This window comes from Apiospora phragmitis, assembly GCF_038363925.1.
Source record: "Apiospora phragmitis strain CBS 135458 chromosome Unknown utg000010l:1.0-9815664.0:1.0-9183399.0, whole genome shotgun sequence".
Taxonomy (NCBI): domain Eukaryota; kingdom Fungi; phylum Ascomycota; class Sordariomycetes; order Amphisphaeriales; family Apiosporaceae; genus Apiospora; species Apiospora phragmitis.
In genome coordinates, this window is record NW_027117409.1 from 3880311 (window position 1) to 3906154 (window position 25844).

The 25844-nt window shown below is 52.5% G+C and overlaps 9 protein-coding genes across 9 annotated transcripts; 3 read left to right on the top strand and 6 right to left on the bottom strand.

The window, feature by feature from the left end:
* Nucleotides 1–1008: 1008 nt before the first annotated feature.
* PG994_010969 (uncharacterized protein) lies at nt 1009–2127 on the top strand (the record flags this gene model as incomplete). Its single annotated transcript, XM_066862378.1, has 4 exons — nt 1009–1158; nt 1219–1323; nt 1386–1777; nt 1851–2127. 4 exons carry the CDS (start codon nt 1009–1011, stop codon nt 2125–2127), a joined length of 924 nt encoding a protein of 307 aa, XP_066711488.1.
* A 3640-nt stretch (nt 2128–5767) lies between these two features.
* On the bottom strand, nt 5768–8022 carry PG994_010970 (Ser/Thr protein phosphatase family; the record flags this gene model as incomplete). The annotated part of the gene is made up of 8 exons (XM_066862379.1): nt 5768–5927; nt 6006–6217; nt 6246–6895; nt 6949–7215; nt 7267–7409; nt 7488–7653; nt 7713–7851; nt 7939–8022. 8 exons carry the CDS (start codon nt 8020–8022, stop codon nt 5768–5770), a joined length of 1821 nt encoding a protein of 606 aa, XP_066711489.1.
* A 1668-nt stretch (nt 8023–9690) lies between these two features.
* On the bottom strand, nt 9691–11375 carry PG994_010971 (uncharacterized protein; the record flags this gene model as incomplete). Its single annotated transcript, XM_066862380.1, has 3 exons — nt 9691–10257; nt 10604–11140; nt 11187–11375. The coding sequence occupies 3 exons, from the start codon at nt 11373–11375 to the stop codon at nt 9691–9693; spliced, it is 1293 nt and encodes a 430-aa protein (XP_066711490.1).
* A 291-nt stretch (nt 11376–11666) lies between these two features.
* PG994_010972 (uncharacterized protein) lies at nt 11667–11902 on the bottom strand (the record flags this gene model as incomplete). Its single annotated transcript, XM_066862381.1, has 2 exons — nt 11667–11744; nt 11774–11902. 2 exons carry the CDS (start codon nt 11900–11902, stop codon nt 11667–11669), a joined length of 207 nt encoding a protein of 68 aa, XP_066711491.1.
* Nucleotides 11903–12137: 235 nt separating this feature from the next.
* PG994_010973 (uncharacterized protein) lies at nt 12138–12724 on the bottom strand (the record flags this gene model as incomplete). The annotated part of the gene is made up of 2 exons (XM_066862382.1): nt 12138–12260; nt 12320–12724. 2 exons carry the CDS (start codon nt 12722–12724, stop codon nt 12138–12140), a joined length of 528 nt encoding a protein of 175 aa, XP_066711492.1.
* An 855-nt stretch (nt 12725–13579) lies between these two features.
* PG994_010974 (uncharacterized protein) lies at nt 13580–14343 on the bottom strand (the record flags this gene model as incomplete). The annotated part of the gene is made up of 4 exons (XM_066862383.1): nt 13580–13636; nt 13692–13760; nt 13820–14145; nt 14205–14343. 4 exons carry the CDS (start codon nt 14341–14343, stop codon nt 13580–13582), a joined length of 591 nt encoding a protein of 196 aa, XP_066711493.1.
* A 676-nt stretch (nt 14344–15019) lies between these two features.
* Nucleotides 15020–20082, top strand: PG994_010975 (uncharacterized protein; the record flags this gene model as incomplete). The annotated part of the gene is made up of 11 exons (XM_066862384.1): nt 15020–15132; nt 15196–16034; nt 16092–16998; nt 17052–17282; nt 17338–17448; nt 17502–17574; nt 17626–17930; nt 17977–18310; nt 18355–18484; nt 18537–19276; nt 19339–20082. The coding sequence occupies 11 exons, from the start codon at nt 15020–15022 to the stop codon at nt 20080–20082; spliced, it is 4527 nt and encodes a 1508-aa protein (XP_066711494.1).
* A 372-nt stretch (nt 20083–20454) lies between these two features.
* Nucleotides 20455–21616, top strand: PG994_010976 (uncharacterized protein; the record flags this gene model as incomplete). The annotated part of the gene is made up of 2 exons (XM_066862385.1): nt 20455–20786; nt 20899–21616. 2 exons carry the CDS (start codon nt 20455–20457, stop codon nt 21614–21616), a joined length of 1050 nt encoding a protein of 349 aa, XP_066711495.1.
* Nucleotides 21617–22331: 715 nt separating this feature from the next.
* Nucleotides 22332–24308, bottom strand: PG994_010977 (WD domain- g-beta repeat domain-containing protein; the record flags this gene model as incomplete). The annotated part of the gene is made up of 6 exons (XM_066862386.1): nt 22332–22502; nt 22623–23152; nt 23217–23333; nt 23378–23973; nt 24033–24138; nt 24185–24308. The coding sequence occupies 6 exons, from the start codon at nt 24306–24308 to the stop codon at nt 22332–22334; spliced, it is 1644 nt and encodes a 547-aa protein (XP_066711496.1).
* Between the last annotated feature and the right edge of the window lie 1536 nt (nt 24309–25844).

Sequence of the window (25844 nt, forward strand, 5' to 3'; positions counted from 1 at the left end):
GACAGGCAGGGGCAGGGGAGGCGGCGAGCCCACCCAAAGCTTAGCAACTAAAAGAAAGCCACCGAACCCCGCCAAGCCAGGCCCGACATACATGTACTTAGATCTCGACTCCATCTACATATTCTTAGGCTATTGACAGCCTTGAAGAGACCTGGGCTCGCTTCCTTCGCGACATTCTCTCCAACGGCCTATTAGTATGTTTCCTCTACCCCTGCCCTGCGGCGGTCCCAGAGATAGCTGGATAGGGAGCCGACCACATGTGATACTCCTGTCAACCACTCATAGCTTTGCAACCATACGTGGATATGCGATCGTATTTCTCCTGCGGATGCCACTCCGCTCTGCACTGTCTGCATCCCTGCTACCCAGCCGTGTAGGTTTGCAGCTCGCTGCTTTCCTCTGGCTTCGTGATGCTCTGGGCTCCTCCATCTGCTTATTGAGCCATATTGCTGTGGTTGGCACTCCTGTCAACCTGCATTGGGCCAGGGCCGTCTCTGCTAGAGCTCATGCGTCGACGCCAATTGGCTAACTCCGTCCAGGAAAGGCATGGCCGTGGCGTGGTCGCTCCAAGATATTGAAGCCTGTTGGGAGGAAGAACCGAAGCTAACGAAGCCGTGTTATTTACTCCCGACCTCTTTCTCATCCCACCACATGCGCTTGATAAGCCACTTACATGACAGGGCTTGGATAGTGGTGCCGGATGGACCTGATTTACCCCAGATGATGCTCTTCCCCCCTTTTCTTTGGTTGTCTTGGTGGGCTACCTACAGCACCTACCCTGGTAGGGGTGTATATTACAAACGCATCTTCCCGTCATATCCTCCTCGCCTTGCCGTGCTGGAGCCCTGTGGACCTTATGTGACTCGACTTTGCCTGCCTCTTCAACACCCTGGCCTTGGGGCACATTGCCTCACGTCGAAGTAGAAAGGGAAAGGGTTTTTCCCTCGTGCCCGTTCCATGGCCCCTCGAAGCTCAACATCACTTACACGCTAGCAACTCGAAGCCATCATGGCGTCCGAAGATCGAAGCCCTGAATTGTATGCCTCCACCATATTCGGTCTGGCCATCGCCACCGTCACCGTGGCTCTTCGCTGCTATGTCCGCCTATTCATGTTGAAGGTATTCTCTTGGGAGGATTATCTGGCAGTCATTACCATGGTGCGGCCGCCAACTTGCACAAGATCTTCGCCTTGACGATGACAAGCTGACCAAATCCAGATTATCTTCGGAGTCTACGGTGCCTGCGTCCTCATGGCTATACAATATGGCGCCGGCAGGCATATTTTAGATGTCCCGGCCGAGTGGTTGCCACATGCTTTGAAGGTGCATCCTATACATCCATCCATCTGCGCGTGGGGGACCTCCGAACTGACTATATAGAACAGATGCGTTGGCTCGGCGAATGGATCTACGTCGTAACATCCATCCTCGTCAAGATTACAGTTGCCGTTCTGCTCTTACGCATTTGCTCCAAGCCTTGGCATAAATCTGTCACCTATGCCACTCTAGCTGTGGTCGTTGTCTGGAACACGGTATACGCCTTCCTGGCGGCCTTTCAGTGTTTCCCGGTGCAACATTTTTGGGAACGATTGGGTGACCCAAATGGAGGCCAGTGCCTGAACGAGGATATCATCACGGGGTCAACTTACGCCGCTGCCGCTGTCAACTGCTTGGCCGATTGGATATTGGGGTTGCTTCCCATCGCTCTGGTATGGAACCTAGAACTGAACAGACGGACCAAGGCCTCCGTCGCTGGCATCCTCGCGCTTGGCATCATGTAAGTCCACCAAATCCAATGCCCGCTCTCTCCTCATCGAGGCATCTGATAACCGCTTCCCTCCCGATTATAGCGCATCGGCGGCGACCATTGTCCGCATCCCCTTTGTTTGGCAACTCACCCATGACAGCGACTTTCTGTACGTCTTTGTCGATTTCACCACTTGGAGCACCACGGAGCTCGCCATGGGTCTCGCGGCATCCTCCATTGCGACGCTGCGGCCACTCTTTAAGAGGGTCCTCGGGGGCTCATCAGGCAATGTTTCTCATAAGGGCCGGGCCCCAACCGGCGGTCCGGGGCAACAGCCAATCGCTCCTCGAACAGGTTCTCCGGGATTAAGAGCTTGGTAATCCACCGGCGCGACGAGATCTCGATGGAGACGCCCATGCCCACCACCCCGACAGGAGCGGCATCCACTACGCGCAGGAACTCGGCGATGTCAGCTACTATCGATATAGAGAGATTTGCCATCGCGCCCTGGGAAAGGAGCTTCATGAACGAGGAATGGAAGGCACCATCAGACGGAAGTCCTGTCTCGGTCAGAGGAGCGGTATGAATTTCTTAAGCCCATTCCCGCGCTTGGGAAAGGTTTGGAGTACCGGTGATGGGATTACGGGCTATGTTAAAGCTTCCCTTTGTCAATAATGAGGGCTGATTTATTCAGTGCTTCCCTGGACGAACCTTGGCGAGCTTTGTAAAAAAAAAAAAAAAAATACAATTAACCTGAACAAATACTTAGTTCCTGACAAACTCAAAACCCAACCATCGTGGGAAAAGTGTGAAATGAATTTTGACCACATTGAACCGAGAGGGTCAGCCTTCCACGTACACAATTACTTTGCAGCTGTTCCGTCGCCTCGCACGACAACATAAATTGCTGTTTTTGTTCATACATTCCTTGCAATCTACACAAATCTTGTATTACTCTCCATATAAGCCATCTATATCTACCATGAATGAGACCAAAGAGGTCTCGGGTAGTTCAAGCTCCCTGCCGAAGTCAGAAATATAATAGCAAGTGCAGAACAGATTTCCCTATCAAAATTGTGATTCACGTCTCAGGGCTAATGAAGGCATTCCTTTTCTCATTAGTATCGGAAATACTGAGCCCCCTCAACTCGGAATTCTTTTTGTGGCCAGCAGGATTCAGCTCCAGAAAGGTGCCTCTTTGGGGGACAAGACCCCTTGCCGTTTCCCTCCTGCGTACAAGCAAGCTTGTCCATGCCGAGGCAGTCAGTATCATGTACGGGGGAGAACACTCTATACATTTGCCGTTCACCACGTAGCATCACTAGTCTCCTCCAGACCATCGGCACCCAAAACGCCAGCTTGATCAGGCGTGCTGCTCTCGGGTGGGACTGCTCCGACTTCCCTGCTACTGCCGACGAGTATGCTTACAGATCCCCCGACCGCCTCACCTCGGACTGCGGCTTAGGACTGTTTTTCCATGCCTGCGGCATATAAGCATGCAGCATGTGCATGGCAGCCGCGGCGGCGACGACGAGGCCGATAAAGTCCTACGCTCCGTTTGGGAATGTTAGACAGGGCTGGGAGACGGATATGGAGGGCACGATGCTGAAAACTGGTTGGTTCTTGGCGAAGACAGAGGAACGGGCTGAGAAGCATACGCGTGTCTTGCAATTCCGGAAGCGTTAGGTGACCGGATGAAAAGAGATGAGTCGGCTGGTCCATCCGACGGAAGGAGAGAAAAGGTGTATGCAACCAGCCTCAAGGTGCCACTCGATATGGAATTAAAACCGGTATATTTAATGAGCAAACACCGCTGCTCGTCTCGAATCTGCGTGCTGCGGATAAGGGAAAGTTGATAGAAACATATCTTAAAAGAAAGGAGCAATGGTAGGAATTTTGCGTGTAAAAACTTGATCGATAAGTATAGGCAGATCAAAGCTATATACTTCCAGTCTGTTCCTGACAATTATTGTATGCAAGGGTGACGGTATCCGTCCTAAGTCCGAACCACCCAGGACCCAGGTCCCTACCCCTATCGTCGAAGGAAGGTATGTGAACCAACTAACCTATCGTCTACACTATATATTTGATAGGTATGCAGCTGACTATCGCAGGCCAGTGTTCCTCACCGGCACTCGACGCACTTTGGTCAAAAGATATGTACTGTAGGCATTCTAGCAGGTCATGGGGCTAGGACCAGGGTTGGTATAGCTGGTAGGAACAGGCCAATATAGCTGGAAGAGGATACCGGCTAGAGACAGAAAAAAAGAACAATAAAGTGTTAAAACGTTGTCGCGCTAGTTTATCAAGAGCAGAAGCAGCGGGGCGTATAGCAGTGAACTTACGGTCAGTTGCCTTGTACGCGCCGGGGAATGAGACGCCGGAGGGCGTCACCGTGCCGGTACCGCCCGTGACGTGGAGTTGGGCACATCCGATGTAGAACTAGAGCGCAGATAAGACGTGTCAGCAAACGTATATCGTTAGTTGCTTGTGTGTACCACTGCCTCCTCGTCTCTCCAAGAACAAGAGGTTCTTGGCACGAGTAATTAGTAGTAGACCGACGACATACCTGTGCCCCGTCCACCGATCCGGCGCTGTGCAGCGCAATGTGCTCGACGCGAAGGAGGTAGTACCCGTCGGGCAAGCACCTGGGGATCTGCACGCCGACCTCCCTCTTACCCGCCGAGGGCCAAGTGACCTGCCCCCCCGGCGAAGCTGGGCCCGTCCTGGTAGATCTTGAACCAGACGTTGTCGGCGCCGTCGAAGGACTCGGCCGTGGCGCCCGCGGGGGCCTTGGCCATGTAGAACTGCAGGGGGCCCGGGTGGCCCAGGTCGGTGTCGACGCGGAAGCCGACCGTGTCGCCCGCCTGGACGGCCTTGGTGCCGGCGGCCCCCGGCGACCTGGCCCCCGCCGTGTAGCAGCGCAGCTGGGCGTCGCTCACGTCTTGCACGGGGCCGTGCGAGTACTTGTTGGTCGTCTCGCGCACGAAGGACCAGTCGGCCTCGGTCTTGCCGTTGTAGATGAGGCCCGGGGAAGGTGTCTTAGGGGACGGAACGGGGCTTGAAGTCAGTTGGAAATGATTTACATGCTGAGCCATCCGGTCCTCCACTTTTAGTGAACTCCTTTTCCTTCTACACCCTCCTCCCTGCTTAATCACCACACGGCACAACATGTATAAAAATCTCGTAGATATTGCCCCAGGAGTACTGAAATTAAAGATGTATACGTACAGTGGGCGTTGGTCGCGGCGGCGAGTAAGCCGAGAGCCGTGATTGCCTTCATGTTGTTCCAGGGGTGTTTACTTAGGCCAACCTCTTATTGCTATGTGGTATACTCCGTATGATGAATGATTCAAGTTAAGGGCTAGAGACAACGATGTGGGGCACTATTCCTGGGGTAAAGATCTTCGGGCACGGGACATCTTTATACATACCTTCTTTTGACTGGGATTTTGGTCTAGACCAGTTAGCTGTCGACCTCTGGGTTGGAAGGGCCTCTCGGCCAGTAGCAGCCTTTGAGGGTGAGGACCCAAGCAGGCGAAAATGAAATGGAGAGCAGTGGTGGAATCCCCCAATGGGCACCAGACCATTTGATGCAAGTATGGCAACTTGGCGCCTTTCTTGGGAGCCTGGTGATGGTTGGCAGAAAGCCGGAAAAGGCATAATACAAGAAAATAACTGGTCCGGCTGTCCGCTCTATGACCCGGCGGAGAGCACTGCAGCGGCCGTCCAATATAGGAGACACAAGATGGCTTGGCTAGATACCATCCCGCTTGGGAACGGAGCCAAGACCGAATAGTACGGAACAGGAAGGAGTCGAAGATAATGCACCTATCAAAACGACTCTCCAGCTGAGAATATCAAACAGGATGTGATACACCTTCAATATGGGATGGACGATTTTTGGCTTTCGATCTTGGAAGGCTTTTTCTTCTTCTTCTTCCTTTTCCGTTTCCCAATCTTCTGATTCAATTATTTGATTACATATTACTGTCCCATATCCCCTTGTACATGACCAAACTAGGCAATGGTGCAGTTGGGCAGCCCAGCCTGGAAGGCGTCCGACTGCTTGATGAACTGCGGCAAGTAGTCCTGCGTCGTGTAGTTTGAGCTAATGTAGTAGGTAACATCGCTGCTGCTATAGTCCGAGCCGAGGATGGCTAGCACGTCGCTTTCGATGCTACGCCTTCTGTTAGCCTTGCATGCCTCGCTTCAAGGAGGGAGAGAAGCTGGAGGCAAAGGTCGGTTGGTTACTTACAAGTCAACAAAAACTACATCGGCGGTATCGGTGCAGCCTTCGGCCCCGAAGCCGGCCACACCCTGGAAGAAGTCAGGGATGCTATAGTTGGGGATTCGGCTGTGCATGGTATCGTCGCCGTCGGTCCCAAAGTCGTCTGATGTGGTGTATCCGGGTACCAGATCAACTACTTGGCGCCTTGTGACGGCGTCAAAGGCGTGATCGTGGCTGGACTCGTCTCTCAGTCACGAGAGGTGCGACGATGGGGTCGACGCAGATGTCGCGCTCTACACGCATGGATCCAATGTTGCGCTTCTGACTGGCACCTGCTTTGTTCAGCTTGTCGAGGAGTGTGGCTGCCTTGCTGCAGGGCACTTCGGGGATGTAGAACAAGGCGTCACGGAATGGCGACACGATGAAGAAGTCATCATACGTGAAGGGACCTTTGTGCATGTCGAAACGAATCCCACCAGTGTTTGAGATGATGTAGCGTGGGATATCCTTCCTCGTCTCGTTGACTACGACTTCGGCCAGTGCTTGCGACAGCAAAAGGAAGATATTGTCGGGGCTATCGAACGGCGCGCAAGTCATGCAATAGTCCTTGGGCGTGCAGCCATATACCTCGGCCAATTTCAGCTGATTGCGAGATTTGGTGATTTCCGCCGTCGTCGTCAGACCGCTGTTGTAGTCGAACTCCTCGTCATCCTGGTTGCCCAAAGCATGGAACTCAAAGGTGGCACGGTTCCAATCCAGGTATCTCCGCGAGTACACGAACGGGGAAGTAGAGTTGGCAGTGGCCTTGCGAGTAGGATTTGGCACACCTCGAGGATTGGGGGAGATGCCGGTCCAGGCACTGTTGCATTTGCTAAATCCACTCATGGATACCCAACCCAGAGTCTCGCAGTATCGACCTGTATTATTGTCAGAAATGAGGTCGGAAACCCGGGGTAGAAGGCCGGCAAACCTGACTCGAGAGCAGTGCTACTCTCGTCCAAAACCGCAAAATCACGAATGTGAGTATGTCCACCAAAGATCTGAATGGGAGTACGCGGGTGATCTTGGCGAATTGCGTCATGGATGACACCGAAAGTGCCGCCCATCGACGATCTCACTGCGTTGTGGCCGAGCAGCAAGAACATATCGATCGGCTCTGTTGAGTTAAGAGCTTGCTTGAACCAATCCTGGGCAACCATTTCCTTTGCTTTGGTGACCTTGGTGACGTTTGTGTTTCCTGCAGCTTTTAGTCTCCTGATCCAGCGGTCGTGACATGAGAACTGCTAACCTGTGAAGTCGAAGAGGATGCCAAAAGCCATGATACGAAGGCCATGTTGCGTAGTGAAGTACTTATACTGCTTGCCAATGTACTCGAATTCGTTGGTACTGGGGTTGAGGATCTGGACATTGGAAGTCAAGTATTTATCACCCCTATTTTTTATATGTTAACATGTAGTTCTTCAAAGGTCTCATAATCGCGACGCCTTCCAGTTGCAGCCTGTCACTCACCATAGCTTGGCTATCCCATCGAAGGTCTGATAGGCTACTTCGGCAAGGTATAGTTCATGGTTCCCGATGGTTAAGAGATCGTAATTGAGCCTCTCAAAAATCTTCATGGAGATCTCAGCGTCAGGAGTTGTGGCATCGGACAATCCGTTCCCATCGTGAAGATCGCCTGTCTAAAGTCAGATCTACGGGCTTCTCGATCTTGGTAACTTGGACAGATTGACTGACCAGTATCGAAGAGAAGCAAGTCGACGCCCATGTTGCCAGCCTGGTGCTTTAAATGGTTTGTGAAGGAGACGACGTCGCCCCAGTCGGCACCATAGTTTCCCTCTTTCAGATGGCCTTCCAGCCACCCGTGCGTGTCGGTCTGTAGGAACGTTAGCTTGTCGAGCTCGATGCAGCTTTTCTTCGGGATATTGCCGAGACCGTACCGTATGAAGGAAGTTCACCTGACCCCATTCCAAAGCTCGGGTAGGGCCGTACGTCGCATTTGGTGCACCGGGCTGAATTCTCTTGACGTGGCGGACGTGCTCGACATGGCTGGTCGGGCCGTAGCAGCCACCACACGCAAGACAGCTGGGAATACCAACGGCCAAGCCCAAAAGAACAAGACTACCGAAGTGCCTCATACTGGTCACGGTGATACGGATGATCGGACGGAATGGATGCACGTTTGCTAGACAATCCAGTTGTCACCCAATATATGTAGGTATACACGAAGAACCGAGGGCCAAGCATTGCCAGGAAAGGTTGATATTTAAGGTAAAAGAAGAAAAAAAGTGATCGTACTCTCCCGTCCCAGCTGAGCATCATTCCCGCCTTGCCCTATATCCTCGATAAGCACTACATATAATAAGGTATGCAGGCTGTTCCTGCTGCTGGGGGCTATGGTTCTATCCCAGCTAGGTAACTTAATCATTGTATTCTTGATCCACAAAATCATTTACTGGCTTTTCATCAGCAGCCAGTAAGACATGAGAGAACCCTGGCTTGCCTCCGCATACATACTATTTATTTTCTCGGAGTTCGGGGAGGAGGAACCTCTGGAAGATAAGCAACAGGCCAAATGTGGGAGATGGGATTGGTTGGCGCTTTCCATAAAGAGTAGGTCATTGCAACCCCACATCAGCAACAACAGGGGGTTCCTTGTTAGTGTCATCGCTATATCCGCTATAGCCGGAGGGTGTCTGGCTTCTTTACTTTACAAGACCGCGGATGCATTTTCATTCACCTTTCACCTCGACCCAGAAAGAATGCAGAAATGATTCCATTGTTGTCCTATGCGACTGTGCGACGAGGAAGAAGGAAACTAGGCTAGGAAAGAAACTGTGAGTGCACATCATGCTTGTCCAGGCAACAAGTAGGGCACATTGAGAAATGCACCCTCGGCCCTTATGCTGGGACAGAGGCACGGATATGTAAGAAAAAGGGAAAGAAAACGCAACGCATATTTCTGATGTGTCCATATCACCGAGTGACACAGTACGGTGCGTCTACCCTTAGCCATCAACAGGCCAAGGGCTATCACTACTCCCGTGATGGGAACATAGCAATGAGATGTCCCACTACTAATGTGATCGACGACGGCCTCGTCACTCCGGCATGGAGAAAGAAGGAAATGAAGGAAAACCAAATGAAATGCAACGCAAAGGGAGGGGGGTCGTCATGTTTCGCCACCCGAGTACAACCGTTCCAACCAATCTTTCCATCGTCCTCCGAATGCTCGCACGCGTTCTAGTAAGTCGAAGTTCAGGGGTCGAGACGTAGGCGTATGAAAGGCTCCTGTGATGCAGGCATGTCAGCTGATTTCATCCAATCCAATCCTCTTATTGTGAATCTCACTTACGAAAGACAGACGTCATGAATGGATGATCGGTGTTCTCCTTTGGGTCTTGGCAACGATCAGAACCCTCCTTGGGGTATCTGTGGTTGTTAGCATGTCCCTACCAGGGAATAATGGCAATCTTCACTCACCATGTACAGAAGAGAAATAGGGAAATATCGCGATGTCAGATGAGAATCGCCGCGAAACTGTCGCAGAGTTACATAGGAGTCGCCGAGTAGGAGTCACCGAGTAGCAATCACCGAGAGCTCAACGTCGAAAGACCCAAGAGCCAGAACCACAAGATAGGGTGTGTCTGTTTATTTGAGGTCAGAAGGGCAGTTTCCTTACCTTTGTTAAGTCACTTACCGAAGCGCATGGCCTCTATTCCTCAAGGCGGACTGCATAGAAGACTCCACTGGTAGTGACATACCAGCGAATCGGGATGTTGTCCAGAGTGTAGCGGTTTCGCAGGATCCAGTTGCCGTCCAGTTCGCGACAGAAGTACATGCGAGAGGGATCATCATCTGCCGGCTTGAAGTCCTGGGGCTCTAAGGCACCCTGATCATGGGCGGACTGCATTTGCTCAGCCTGCGTCTCACTCACGGTTTTGCCAACCCCCATAACATCAGGCAGAGAGCCAGGAGGAATGAATCCAGAAGCAGCATTACCTATGAAGACGGGACCCTGGCCGCTGACAGGAAAGCCCATTCCAGGACCACCAGCCGACATACCTCCAGGCATACCTCCAGGCATCATGGCAGGCTGGGCCTGCATGGGCTGGCCAGAAGGACCAGCGAAACCATGTGGGTAGAAGGGCTGACCTCCAGCACCGCCGATAGGCTGAACGGCATGGCCTGTCTGAATAATAGTAGGCTGGTGGTGCGCATAGTTGTAGCCAGCGCCGACAGCGCCGACAGGGTGGGGGGCAGTTGAAGCACCAGGAACGACCTGTTCAACCAAGTATCGAGTTAGCATATGTTTTATCTCAAGATAATGAGCATAATCAAAGAGTTGGACACGGCAGCAATGAGATGAAAACCTGCAACCATTGGGTTGGGCAGGTGAGATGAAGGTGGTGGTTGAGTGATGAAGCACCTGGGACTGATATGGGATGGCGAAAGCGGGGAGGGATGGGATAAATCGAATGAGCCATCAAACATCAGCTCATTCGATCACGATTCTGCATGTATCAACTAAATGTATGAATAGGCTGTGCGTCGACTTGAGTGAATGCGGCGACTTCAGGAGTGAATGCGGCGAGTTGGGGGTGACAATAACTTGCATAGTAGGGAACACGGTTGCCGTGGGGGAAACCAGCAGCAACCTGATGAACCACTTGGGGCATGGCACCCAACTGGGCTTGGCACGCGCAAGGAGCAGACTGGTTGTTACCAGACATAACAGGGTTGCCCATCATGACATGATGAACACAGTCGGAACGCGGGTAGTAGGTGTGGCGGATTGGACCATAGGTGGTGTCAGGCACAGGTGGTTGGAAGTGCTGGCCTGTGTTGGGCATGCTACCAGTACCGTAGTCTGCCATGTCTGCGAGTAAGATCGAAGGGTGTCTTACAAAGGAAGAGAAATAATGAGTGTTTGCAAGGAAAGGCTGGCCACTGAAACCAAAGTTGTTGTTGTGATGCAGGTTGTGGCTGTGGAGAAAGGTTGCGTTGGAGGAAGGAAGGTCGCCGAAATTGTGGAAGCCTGGGAGGTTATTATAAGAAAAGGGAACTGCTAAGGTGGGGCCCGATTGAGAGTGAGTACAATTCTGTTGTCCTGGAATCTGGTGAATGTTCGGCTGCTGTCCGAACGAGGGGTGATGCCATTGACCCTAAGGCCCTCGGGAGTGTTGGTCACCTGGTGATTAAAGCCGGGACCGGCATTCTGAAGGCCGGAGCTGCTGCTTTCTCCGGTCTGCTGCTGAGCCGGCTGGGCCGGCTGTTCTGGGGCTGTCCTCCGGGTTGCTGGCTCTCTTGGGCCTTCGGAGCTGGCTGGCGTACGGGGATCTCGTTCTCGACAGTGGCCTTCATCGCCTTCTTCTCGGAGGGTTGCGATCCGACACCCATTGCAAAGGAACAAGATTATGGGTTTAAGGGATAGGATCTGGCGTTGAGGAGGCTATGTTGTCTCGTCTGGAGATCGTCTGCGGTCGGGAACAAGGAAAGGGACGAGGACGAGATCCGACGAGTTTGTATGATGTGCAAGGTAAGGTGTGGAGGCCAAGGGCAGGTGAGTAAGAGGATCGAAGTACATTAGGGGGCCCACTGGGCTTTTCTTGAACTCCCCAGCTGTGGCAAAGCGATAGGAGAGAATCTTGGGCTGTTGGGGGCTCCTAGAGATGACCTAACCCACTGATTCTACGAGGCATTCACGAGCGAGTCACACACGTCTCCGCTCCAAAAACTGCATCTGCTCGCGGCCTTGGCTATGATGAGCTAAGCTGAGAGAACTTCACGTAACTTACACGATGGCCAATGGTAGGCACCCACTCCCGCTTGTCAGCATCCCATACGTACTGGAAGAGTCGCTGTCGTCGTGCTGGAGGATCGTCCTCGAGAGTGATGTCCTTGACGGGCCAGCAGGGAAAACACATCGTAACCGATTTACTTGGTGTTTCTTTCTTGACTTTGATTTTTTCGTCGAGTGTGTTGTCGGCAGGATTGCGATTCTTGCAAATGGAAATCGAGGAAGTTGAAGTTGGGAACTTCCAAATCACGACACGTCGTCAGGCGTGTACCAGATCAAGGCAGCAATAATTAGGGTAGCAGTTGCCATGCGGTGGAACTTAACACAGACAGATAGCAAACTTCTCGATTTATTTTATCTACCTACTTTCCGCTTCCACCCCAACAACCAGTAGTATTTCCATCATTCTCCTTCGACCAGGGAGGCGTGGGAAACTTGTCCTCGTTATTTCCGACGCTCAACTCGTACTGGGCAAGAAGACGAATCTGTTATTAAATTATCGATCAGCACTGTGGAACTTATTGTTGCAAACGAGCGGTCCTACCTTCTCTGTACGGCTTAGCCCGGCCAGTGGTTGAATGTCGAGGAGCCCGCTAAGACTGAGGTCCTCGATATCTTGATCTAGGAGTCCGTCTAGTGCCATGGCAGCTTCTGGATCACGTCGAACCGTCTCTTTGAGGTCATGATAAGACTCGTCAAGGTGCTGTCTCGTCGATGGCTCAAGGGAATCGGTCTGGAGCTCATCGTACAGATTCACTCGTAAATACCACTCGGTGTTCTCGGTGGAGAGAAAGACAACATCTTGGCTTGGCTGTTGAGGGGTGTGATCGAATGAGAATGCCGCAGACGCCCCTTCTGAGGTCTTGGTGTACGTCGCGTTCGCAAACCAGCACTGAAGGCGGTAGTTGATGAGATCTCTCTTCAGCCGTGAAGCTGCCAGTGGTGCCATGATGTCCTGCAATGTTGTTTTCGGGCGAGTGAATGTTAGTTTTCGGCTGCACGCGACGAGATCGTTAGCGACAACGGGATAGCTGGGTATGTAAATACCAACGGGGTAACAACATGTGGTAACAATATGGAATAGTTGGCAGCTGAATAACTGGGTAGTTTCCATGCTGGAATGAACAGCAAGGTACGTGTCGTCCGGCTCACCTTCCGAGCAACGTGTTCGAGGCTGTAATTTGAATACTTCCATCTAAGTAGAAGGGAAAGAAACGAGAAGAAAAGAAAGAATCAAAGCGAATCACTCGACTGAAACGACATTCACGCGCCTGAAAACAAGGTGAACTAACATATAACATTTAGGGCCTTGATTCTACCAGCACTCCAGACTTGGCAGATTGTTATTCGAGTGTACGGTCATTTTACCGTTGGTTCTTGTGTTGTAATTTACATATTCGGCCGGACTTCCTACAGAAGCAAGTGGACGAACTGTAAGCACGGCCATGGGTGCAACGAGGACATCAGAAACCAGGATCTGTTCGACTCGTAGCAAAATCGATCATCATCCATCCACCCCGTATGCTGACTAGAACGCCTACCACTCCGCAACCCACTACCGTGGATTGTAATCTATGCGTTTTGCCCATCTAATATACAACAACGTCCAGCCAGAGGGGAGAAATATTTAATTCATCGCTATGCGACGTGAAATGACATACCATCGATGTCGTGCTGATTATATCGTGAGGGGCGGGCCTTTATTGTACCAGCCCTCGTATCGTACATGCATTATTTAGCGTTTGCGTTGCCGCAGAACGTGCGGCAGATCTTAGGCTAGCAGAAGCCAGTGCTAGGGAGAAACCTATAGCTGACGTTCGTGCTGTTGGTCGAGTCCAACGAAGAAAACTCGTGTTGTCACCTGTGAAAGCGTTAGACTTGGGAGGGCATAGGCCTTCGGAAGGGAAAGAGCTTACAGCCCAGGCGCCAGCTACGGAACCGACGACTGCGCCCGAGATCATCATGGGTCGCAGTCCTTTTGTACTCTTGAAGAGCATGCCACTCAATGCGCCAGCTGCCACGGTGTTTGCAGAGTCGTGTTTACCCCTGAAGTAGCCAATACCGGAGTTGAAGCAGTTGTATGTAATGGCGACGACACCGGCCAGTTTCCTAGGAAAGGACCGCGGCGCGTGACGGCGTTGAGCACCGAGTTGAGGCGCAACTTGGGGGGCTGGCCGGCTGATCGCCTCAAACCTTCCTGCAGACCCCAGGCTCCTCCTAATGACAGTGCAGTCAAGTATGTGATGCCAGTCCCGTAGCAGAGATCGTCGCTAAAGCCCCGGGAGGGAATGGCCGTCTGCGCACCGGGTAGATCTGTCAAAGCCGAGTCTTCCAAGGTCAAGTACTCTAAGCTTTCCTTATTGAGGCCGGCTAAGGGGGTGTAGTAAAGAGGGGTCGGCGAAGGCAGAGCTCTTGAGGAAGGAGTCGACGCCATCTGCCTCTGTCGGGTTGAAAGGCGGCGGCGTGAAGGTAGTTGTGGGCGCCGTATCGGTGGATGTGGGTGACGAGGATGGCTGCTGATCGGAAGACGAGGACTTGCGTCCGGTCAAGAGGTCCCAGATAGAGCATTGCAACTGACTAACAAAGAGAAAAGAGAAACTACAGAATAGAGAATAGAAGATGAAACTGCCAATTAGGAGGTTGTTGGTTGGGTCAGCCGAGTGGGTTGTTGTTCAGGATCGTGTGATGACGATGATGTCGCATCTACTATCAGCCCGGGCACCGAGAGAGGTTTGAAGTAATTGACTGACTGAACAAAAAAATTGCTGCTACTAACCTTAACCTAGAGACTGACGCCGCGATAGGACTGGACAGATGCTCGAGTGGCCCGTGCATTACAGGGGGGTGCCACCTGCACCAGTACGTACCTGCGATTATACTACCGGTAATTCAGGTGGATACCCACTTGCTGGGCGCCTGCCCTCCAGGGCTGTCTGCCAAGACCGTTTATTGAGGAATACTACTAAATTTATTCTATTTTTTTTTCACGCCCTCACTTGCTTGAGTTGAGAGGAACCATTTGCAGTCTTGGATTCCACTCGGCACTGAGCGGAAACTGGCAGTAGATCTTGATTCTCTGATAGATCCTCCTATTTGTTCAGACTACGGGACGCCTTTGGGTACCTCTCCTGCATATCCTAGTAGAATGGGAGGCTTATCGTAACCACCCACATCATAACGAGAGACAAGCTTATATAAGTGACCGAGACTGATCTCATCGAGGCTCCTCCAACCAAGAGCCAATATGGCAGTCAATGGAGCAACTACAAAGTGCTTCCCGGACTTGGGGCAGCCATCTTTCAACCCGAAGCATGCGGTTACATTCATTGAAGGGCAACCACTTGACGTCCATGTTGCGTAGGTTTTTTTTTATCCCTGCTGCCCATGTAGTTTGTGCGGCTTGCTCATACAAAGTGGTAGGTTGGCCCGGGATGTTTTTCGCGGACTCCTCGACATCGCATCCAAGCCCAAGCAGTCTTCGGGCAATGCCTGCGCCAAGCTCTGCGGTTTTGTCGAGCAGTGCTCCAAATCCAGCTCGAGTGAACTGAATCATTTCGCCTTTGCCGAGAAGACTTCTATCGACCTGTTCGACTTCTTCGTCGAATGGAACGAGCAAGACCAACATCGCGCTATGCGTATGGTTCTGGATGTCCTGAACATCGCCATCACAAAAAACCCCGATCCGGTCCTCGGAGGCACTATCAAATCAAAAATACTGACCGACACGGTTGAAATGATGACTTTGCAATCCACAAGGCCGGCTGTGAAGTCTGCCATGACAGCCTTGGACCATTTTCTTCAAAAGAAGCTGCTCTATTTGCCTGCTGCCCTAGACATATATCGAGATGTGCATCGGAACCATCGCAGTTTGACTGCCAACTGGGAGAGTTTCATTGCCAAGATTTTCGAGTGGATGGAATTACAGTATGTCTGGCCTATAGCCGGAAAACTACTCGTAACCATTTTCACATGCCCATGGGATGAGGCAGGTGATTTGAAATTCCATCCTGATGCCTGGCACAAGTTCCTGCGTCAGGGGCTAGCTGCAAACGTCGAATATCTTGAGGTTGTTAAGCTATATGTGCTCATGCCAATTTTCAAATCAGACCATGACCAGGCCATGAAATATCTGGACCTTCTGTTTTCAATGCAGAATCTTACGTCGGAGGATCGCAGTGATCTTGGTCTAGACTCAATCCTCTGGCTTGCGGCACTAGAGGCAGGGAAGAAAGTCGGTGCCGTTGGTGAGCCTAGCGATGGTATGAAACCCCTGCTGCCGCCACCCCTACTCTGATGTTGTATGCTGACGATTTCAGATTCCGACTCCCAACTCGCTGCAAACGTCCTAGAAGATATCTTATGTCACTCATCGCATGAGGCGCGTTCTTCTGCCGTGTCAATTCTCATTGCGTCGCCGTCTACGTCCAGGCCGTACGCAGTATCGTCACTCAACCTGCTCCGTAAACACTTACCCGCATTCCATGCCGATACTGACGCAAAGTTCCGATACGACGTCCTTGGTCATTCGCGGAATATGATAAGACGAATCATGGGAGCTATTGCGTCTCTCCAAAAGGAAAAGGAGCGTGCCATGAAGAAGGCCTCCAAAAAGGGGATGTCGGCAGATGAAATTGCTGCACTGACAAAGGAGCACGTTGATTTTGTGAATTGGTATGTTGGCTTCCTCAAGGACGAACTAGTACCTACCTCGTCCTATCAGCGTCACATTACTTCCTTGAAAGCAATGGAGTTTGTCTTAAACTCGGGGGTGCTTCAGGGAGACCTGCCAAAAAGTGATCAGGTAGAGTCGGCTTTCCCTCTCCTAGATACCACTTGGCTACGAGCTGTACTGGATCTGGTGATGGATCCTTTCGACGATGTTAGGGAAACGGCAGCATCCCTTGTAGCAACGCTATCGCTTATCAGGAAGGACTTGTCGTCGGATGCTCCTATTCGTGGTCTTCCTCGGTCCTTCTTTTCAGAGCTTGACGAGTTCTGTCGGCGAGCCAATGCCCTCGCTAGCAGGACGTCTAGAGCAGATCATTCGGACGGCGTAGCCCGGCTTTACAAATTGTCGAGTCAATGGGCCATGACAGTGGAAGATAGGCTGCTTATACCAGCCAAGGTGGTCGACGACCTGGAAAAACGGCTTTCGTCAGCCGAAAAGGACTTAGCTGCGGCGGTGCTAGAGACGCCGGTCCATGGAGGGTTTGCTGCACTGCGGTAAGTAGAGAACTCTGCACAAGGTTTGAGCTCGCTGCTAATTTTGGATACAGGTACATCTGGGAGGCACTATCCAAGGCCAAGTATACACAGAAGGAACTCCAAGCTCTAGAGGCATTGCAAACTCGTTGTTTGAGATGCTGTGACCGAGTCTGGCAGCTTGTCAGGCACGTATTGTGTGATGATTCGCCAGAAGGCCACCTTCCAGAAGAGCTTGAGGAAGTGGACGGCCTGGATACCAAAGACTTGCTCAGCTACAGCTTCCGTGCTGTCCACGAATCGAGGTTTGTCCTGCGCAATGTTATGATTTCCTGTCGTGTCATCGCTGACTGGCCTTAGTAATTTACTTCGGGCCATGGCCAACAATGCACCGTTCCAGGGCAAACCTGGCTTGCTCGCCCCGAATAGCAATACTTTCGATGCTATAGGCAACTTGACTTTTGACGAGCTGTCGAACTTGCGGCATGGGGTGCGTTTTCTACCGTAACTCACACATTCACCAGCTGTTGCCAACAAGTGAAGCATTACGCTACATCTGGAAAGGGGCCCGAGACTCTCCTAGATCAATGGTACAAGGTAAGCATTTTCGCCTCCTGGGCTCTTAAAGTATATACTGATATGTACCAGGGTGCCATCTATTGCATTTATTCGCAAGCATCTACGACAAGGAGATCCGCGGGCATACCGGCCCTCATTGTGGGCATTCTCTCAGCCAATGCGGAAAACCCTTCGTTTCCCGCCGTCATGGAGAGATTGCATAGCATCGCCCAGGAGCCTGCGTTGATTTCCCAGACAGATGGCTCGAACTTGCCACAAGTCCATGCACTAAACTGCATCAAGGACATCTTCAAGAGCTCCTACCTCAGCAAGCGAGCAGAGCCGTATCTAACGGAATCTTTGCAATTGGCAGCGACCAGCTTGAGATCCGAAGTGTACGTTGTTCCCGATTTCGTTTCCAACAATACACGCAACTAATAGGAGCAGATGGGCCATCCGAAACTGTGGTCTCATTCTTCTGCGAAGTCTTATTGACTGCTTGTTTGGCACCAACGAGAGCAAATCCTCCATGGAAGCAGGTTGGGATGGACGCACAACGAGAATCGCCTGGCACAAGTACAAGGATCTCCCGGCAGTGATAGTGAACCTCCTCGAGTTGGGTCAACCCTCCAGCACTTCGCCGCAGGGCGTCGTCGTTACAGCCGAGTCGGTGTTCCCCGCGTTGGACATCATTCGACGAGCTGGCCCTCCGGAAGAGTTCAAGGTCACGCTCTTCGGTCTCGTAGCATCCTATCTTGACAGCCGCTTTTGGCATGTTAGGGAGATCGCAGCGCGTACCCTCTGCTCGTTTCTCTTAAGCCGGACTGGATCCAACCTGTTCGGGTTCTTCTGAGCGAGTCACACTCTGCCAATCGACTGCATGGCACACTCCTCACCTTCAAGTTCCTTCTCGAGCGACTGCGGGATGTGATGCCCGAGCAACTGCATCGTAAGTTCGAACCCTATAATACTCTTATAAGGCATCGACTAATAAGTGTTAGTGCACCGTGAGGTCTTACCGGAAGTCTTGGGAGACCTCCAACATGCAAACGGCAGCCTTCATGCTTGTGCAGAGGCGCGTACTGGTTATTTCGAAATCGTTACGATAATAAACTCTTTGAAGTCTCCAATGCAGCCTGACGAGACGGATAGCACAGGACTCATCCGACCAGGTGTACTGCTGACGTCCGACAGCAATTCCAGAGCAAAAACCGCCTCTGCTCTATTGGGGTCAAAACAAGCGCAGTGTGTTGCCGACTTCGACATACGCCAAGTGGCAAGCGGCGCAAAAAGCCCCAAAGAGCTCAGGCTAGGCGGGCTAGTGGACGGCGACGCAAACATCGCCTGTGATACACTGGAGACGATACTCGCATACGAGGCGCCGCCGATGGGCAATGTGGAAATTTCCGCACGCCTTGTAACCCTATGCATCTCGGCATGTATGGAGTCAACTGAGTCGGAGCTCCGTACGCTCGCTTTGGGGGTCATCACAAAACATCTGGATGTGCTACTCTCATCCCAGCGTGAAGATTTGGTACCTTCCATTGCGGACATATCCGCACTTTGGGCCGACTTGCAGGCCAAACCAATGAACCCAGGTCTGGCAGATGCTATCGTGGAAAGCAGCGGGCCTATACTGGCTGCTGTAGTCATGAGCGCTAGAGCGACTGTAGGAGATGACAAAAAGCAATGGGTGAGATCTTGGGGCGAAATGATGAGTCGTGCTGGACTTGCTGACAATGTGAGTATTGATCAACCAGACCCCCTTGATACGAGATTGTCATAATGCTCATTACCTCTCAGACCTTCGACAACCGTATGGCTGCGGCTCTTTCACTCGGGGCATTTTCCAGACATGTCCGGCTTGATACCAAGCACGATGCTCACTTGCCGTGGCTGTTGGCTCTGTACGATGCCCTCAACGACGATGACGAAGAGATTCGCGAGGTGGCGGCTGCAGCAACGGAGCCCATTCTCCGGAGATCAGTCATCGCTATGGAAGGGAACCGCCGCCTGCTAGCATGGCTCGTGGAGCACTACGGCGCTACCGATGAGTTCCGAATTCAGGTAGCCTGCCGCATGATGGGCCACTACCCCCTGGCCAGCCGTCTCAGCGACACGGTGCTCGGGCAGTGGCAGCCGGCCGAACAGCAGCTTGCTTCGGCCATGCGGTTCGACGACTCGCTCTTCGTGATCGAGGAGCAGAACCTCTACATCGACGAGGTCCGCGAGGCGCGGCGGTGGAGAGAGGCATTCAGGGGCATTTCCTACAGCGAAAATAGCGCAGTGCTCGAGGCTTTGGTGGAGTGGACGAGCGCTGGACTGCAGACCTTGGCTCGGCTTGCGGGATCCGACGATGGCGTTCTGGGGTGGGCGTCCAAGCCAGAGGTGTATGCTATATGCGCTCGCATCGTCATCCTGGGTGCGGCGCTTGCTGGGTCGCACCAGGCGGTAAAGGGAGGAACTCCAGAGGTTCTTGGATGCGGGACAGAAGACAAGAGTGCATGGGCTGCTGTTGTCCATGTGCGAGACGGAATAGCAGCTTGATTTAGACATGTTGAGAAAAACCGTAGCAATCTATAAACTTTAAAACTGGTCACATTACTACGATCGAGAATAGTTGAAGATATCCTTATTCCTTACCCCCGTCTTGAGGTCTCCACAAAACCCACGCCCCCAAAAAAGACGGATACTTTTGGCGACTTACGGCACCCGAAAATCTCGGAATTCAAAGTCGATTAAGCTCCTCTAAACACTAAACTCCGTCCATCTCTATTTCCAGTTCTATTTGGCCGATATCCACCAACACCCAGAAGCTCACCCTCGATATCGTGGACCCACCATTGCCAATCTACAGCCTATACCCTGTTTTGACGTTGATCAACCATGACATGACGTGAACGGCCAGAAACAATAATCATGTCTACCACGGCCAAAACCCAACCGATTCCAGACAGCAGCAACATCTACCATGAGACGCTCCGGCTCATCCGGCCCCTGCAGCCGCTCCTCGCGGGCTTCAACCACCGCAACAAGAACCAGCACCGCGTCGCGACCTGGTGGGCTTCCTTCAACATGCTGCGGCGGCACGTGACCAAATGGGCCGACGAGCTGGACCTGCAGGCCAAGGCGCGTCCGAAGAAGCGGAAACGCACCACGGCAGCAATAAACCAAGGCGACGATGGTAGTAGCGGTCCTGCCGAAGTGCGGGCGCTTTGGCTCCGGGATGTGTTGATGCCCAAGTGCTATCTGTGAGTTAAAAGATGATCGAATGATGTGTTAAGTTATTTATTCTCTTTCGAATGTCCTGTCGTTTGAGCTCCCTCTCAAACAAGAAATACTGGCTGACTGAAAGCATAAAAGAACATTTTCGCAACTCGCGGCAGACAACCAGTTCGCGTCGCTAGGTCTCGTGCTCACGGGGGCCCTGGCCCAACTGCACAGCACCTGCGTGCGTCTCGTTGGCGAGGCGCCGTCCGAGAGTGACGAGGTCACTGTGAGGCTGAAATCGGTTGCCGCCGTTGACCCAGAAGCTGCTTCTCCTGCTTCGTTAGCAGCTACCACTACGGGGAAGGGAAAGGAGGTAACGCAAGACACCACCACAGTACTGCCTTCGTCTTCTGCCTCTGCCCCTGCCTCTGTAGCCATACGCCGGGCCACTACCCGGATTGGCGATGACGACGTAGGCCAAGTTATCTCGCGCGACTCGGTCCGCGCCACAAAGGGCGGCCATTCGCCGACCGAGGAGGAGGAAAAGGAGAGGTCACAGAAAGCCAAGCGGAGGAAGAAAGCGAGAGAGGAGGATGTCGCAAATGAAAAGAGGAAGCCTTTTGCTGCCGATATTGATGTTGGCAGTGATGTGACGACGGTCAGTACTGGGAAGACGAAGAAGGGGGCGGCAACAAGGCAACCCAAGCTCAAAGATGGAGAAAAACCACCGGGGGAGAAGGAAAAGAAGAAAAGAAAAAGTCCAAGGGCGACGAGTTTGATAGCCTGTTCAGCTCTCTGTTTTAGGGGAGGGCCAGATGACTATGGTCGGATATGCAGACATGACAATCAACCACCGTCTAAAGTACCTTAGCAACCTTTCCTTGCTGCACTATGTCACCGAAGTATTCCGTTCGACGAATAGAAGATGGTTTTTAACTATGTGTATATTAAGAGAATTCAGGGGGGTACACGCATCGGATAAATCAGACTACTAAACTAACATGTGTTGTGGAAGAAAAGGGATGATTTTCTGCCGCTGCTACCAACGCCCAAGAGTATACTTCTTGATTGGCATCACAATGGGCAGCTTTCTCTTCCATACGCCAGCCTACTAAGGGCATACACGCTTTGTATCAATTGTAATACTCCCCATCTGCACAAACCAACAAACAAGACACACGAGTTGACACAAACCCATTCGTTGCCCCTTCGAGCCCCGCGGCCCCTTCAACAGCCAAACGCCACCTTATTGGTACCAAGTAAATACCAGGTAGGCCCCCTCGGACGGCAATGGGCTAGACAGAGGCGTATGCGCTGTTTAAACTGTAACCCAGTCCAGTATACACTGAATATCCCTGTACATCGTATGACCGTCCATCAGTATGGTATAATCGTTGCGAATTCAATAAGCACTTGCTCAATAATACTCTTCCTCTTTCTTCCTCATGCCTTCCCCTACCATGTAATCTTTCACCCACTCCCACGTCATATCTTCAAATTCCGATGTCATCTGCTGCTCTGCCATCTCTTTCCTCTTAATCATATTCGTACTCAGGGCTCGGATATGCCTGTCCCTAATTAGGTATCTAGGCAACCAGGGATCGGTATGACCAGATGCGCGCCCTCATGTCACCAGAGCCGGTTGCGGAGTAACCGCCAACTGGGCTAGGCGCGACCGAGATGACAGAGTTCTTATGTCCTTGTAACATGAGCTGTGTGAATCCGGTGCGGGGATCCCAGAACTGGACGCCTCGGTCCTTGGAACCAGACAGTACCCAGTTGTTGTCAGGAGTAAAGCAACAGACAGAACAAAGTCCTGCAAAATATTAGTATCACTCGGCTCAGTTGCCTGGGTGGCAGATAGGTTTGAGACTTACTCTATGACCCTCAAATGTTTTGACGCATTTACCGCCCTTGACCGGGGCATTCGCGGGGTTCCTGGGCGCGGAGAGCTCCCACATCTTGATGGTCTTGTCCAAGCTACCACTGACAAGGTCCCTTCCGTTGGGCGAGAACGCCACGGAGTACACACTGTCCTTGTGGCCATCGGGCCCTTCAAGGCGCTCCAGAAGATATCCAGCGTGGATGTCCCAAACACGTACACTCTTATCCAGAGAGCCGGCCGCAACATACTTGGTATCGGGGGAAATGGCGACGGTGGTGACTCCATCCTCTATGCTGAGAGTCATCAGCGACCCACCCGTCTCGATATCCCACAGGCGTACTGTTCGATCACCACTGCCAGACGCGATAATACGGCCATCTCGCGAGAAATCGAGCGAGTAGATATCTTGCTCGTGACCCGAGAAAGTGTTCCTGATGGTTCGCTGCTGGATGTCCCAGACACGAATGAGCTTGTCCTCGGCACCGGTGGCGAGGTACTTTGCCGTCAGGGCTGAAGCAGACACTTCGGATATACAGATCGCCTGAAATGTCGGCATTCTCATCCTGCAGCACGCACACCTTCTCACCGGTGTTGACGTCGTAGATTTGCGCAGATCTGTTACATCCAGTCGCCACGTATTTGCCGTCATGGCTGAAACGGACGCAGCACACGACGCTCTGGTGGTCGAGAGTGTGCACAAGGTCTACATCCAGCATGCGCGGGACCTGCTGGTTGAAGATGACAAACCAGTCATCACGTGTCTTCTTGACGTGCGCCGGGAGACGGTCAGGGTGAGGTCCCCCAAAGCATTGTTCACGACAGGGCCTGGGTGGGGAGGCATCGGGCCCCTGTGGTCAGGTGTCGGGTGGTTTTGAACCTGCGGAGAGGCACCAGGGCCGGGATACGGCATAGGTGTATTGATCTGTGGGGTTGCTGGACCAGTGGGTGGTCTTCCGATTGCGCGCTTGGCGCCCGGTCCGGGGCTAGCGGTGCTCTGAGGAGGCTGGCCGGGGAAGCCATTTGGGGCCGGTCCTTGCTGGTAAGGCTGCGCGAAAGGGGGCTGCTGCGATGGCGGCGGTGGTGGGGGAGGTGGCCCCTGAAGACTTGGAGGAGGCTGCATCTGATGGGGTGGCCCTGGTGGTGCCTGTTGCTCCTGGGGAGGCGGCTGAGGCGGAAGACCAGTTTGGCTACCTCCAGTCATGACACTCGAAAAGAGGTTGTTACTGGCCCCGATCGAGGGCGGAGGCGGGCCATGCTGGGGCGGACCGGGCATGCCTTGTTGCGGGGCGCCTCCTCGGGCCTGGTCTAGCTGGCGGCGCAAATGCACAACTTCCTCTTCATATCTTTTGTACGCGTATTAGCGCCGAGCGTAAGGGTCATTTGCCACGTTTGAGTCACTCACTTCTGTTTTATAGTCATATGCTGTTGCTCAAGCTGATAGACCTTTTCGCGGACCAGCTGAGCTTCTTGAACTTGTTGCTGAACTAGACAGCTCGTCAGCATGGGTGCTGGTACGGCATAGTAAGGCGCGTTCATCACGTTAATGGGACTTACTCTGTTGCTCATACCCTTCATTGAGCCGAACCTGGGCATCAAACTCGGACCGGATCTGATCCAAGAGCTCGTTGAGACGAGGAGCAGCATTCTGCGGAAGCCCGCGGTGGGGATACATAGACATCTTGATCGAAGGCGCTGTCGCGCAAGTCTTGTTTCAATGATGTTCGATGGCAAGGTAAACGGGTCTATGGCGCGATTTCGGTACACGAGTTTGCGTTTCCGCGAGAGATCCTCGCAAGAAATTGCGTACGAGTAGTCGCTGATCGACTTGAGCTGGTCGATCGCCGGAAGGTAGGCGAGGACAGACTGGAATACGATTTTGGTTAATGGGCGTCTTGGAGGTTTGCGACGAGATCAGCAAGGCTTTTTTTTTTTGTTTACCTTTGGTATAAAATCTGTACTCTCGGTCCGTCGACCTCTTCGGATGAATTGAATAATGATATTGGAATGTCGAGGTCGGTGGATGGTTCCTAGTGCAGACACGATACGGACAGGGCCGGGATATCGTGGGACTTGTGCGGCTGGCCGGCGGCAGGACGCGACGGACAACTAGTAGTAGAAGGATTCGGTGGATGCGACACGTAGAGTCCCCTCCGGGTGACAGTGAGGATAGGCCACTGGCGGTGGGAGGGTCGGGCTCAACGGGGGATAAACGGGCCGGCGTTTGGAGGGGGGGGTGGTTGGTTGGGGTGAAGGGATTGGAAAGGACGATGATGGAATTGAAGCCTTTTACCGGGCGGTGATGTTTTGAGAAAAGGATCGAGAGAAAAGGGAAGAAGTGAGAAGTTTACCCAGATTTGTTCTGGCGGGTCCGTCCAGTTGCTGCAGGTCGACGTCGGGCTAAGCACTGCTAGCACGGGGTCCACTATACATACAGTACAACCGTCCGGTCCTCCAGTCCACTTTTTTTTTGGGCTTAGAAGGTTGGAAAAGGTGGACGCTCTGGGGCTGTCTACTGGGTTGCTGGCTGGGTACTTGGCTAGCTGGGCCGAGAAGCGATGATGATGGGGTCTGTGCTGGCCATCTAATAAGACCGTGGATCCCCATGGACTCGTAGCACCTTAGCCTTAGTGGCCTCCATCCGATCCCATGCCGTGGCTGTATTCAGACGTACTACCTAGGTATGTAGGTAGGCAGTAGCCTAGGCCAAACCCGATACTGCTGCTGACCTGCCTGCCTGCATACCTAACCTACATCGACAGTACAGAGAAGTCAGCGGGATAGCGATATAGCATGGGTGTCCAAGTATTTGAAGCATAAGTAGACTCGGTCGGTACGTATGTACAGCCTCCGAGACGAGATACGCACAAGTAAGTGCTTACTTACATGTTGTCATGATTCTTTTTCGTTACTTTCTTTTCTTTCTCTTCGCGGAGGGGCAGGAATGAATCGAGTGAATGATCGGGGCGTCACACTCCAGTCAGTTCTCCCCCCCGGGAAAATAGCCCCCGACAGATACCTTCCAGTTCCATGCAGCAAGCTGTGGCTGATAGATACGACTTACCCCCCATGCACCTGCAGCGAGCCTGCATATCGCGACATGTAGGCATCCCTGTTTGAGCGAACCAAATGCCTGAGTACTTTATCTTCCCGGCCAGGTTGCTTGTTTTGGTCAGACCTAACCCATCCCAGCAACAGTTTGCATGATATAGATACT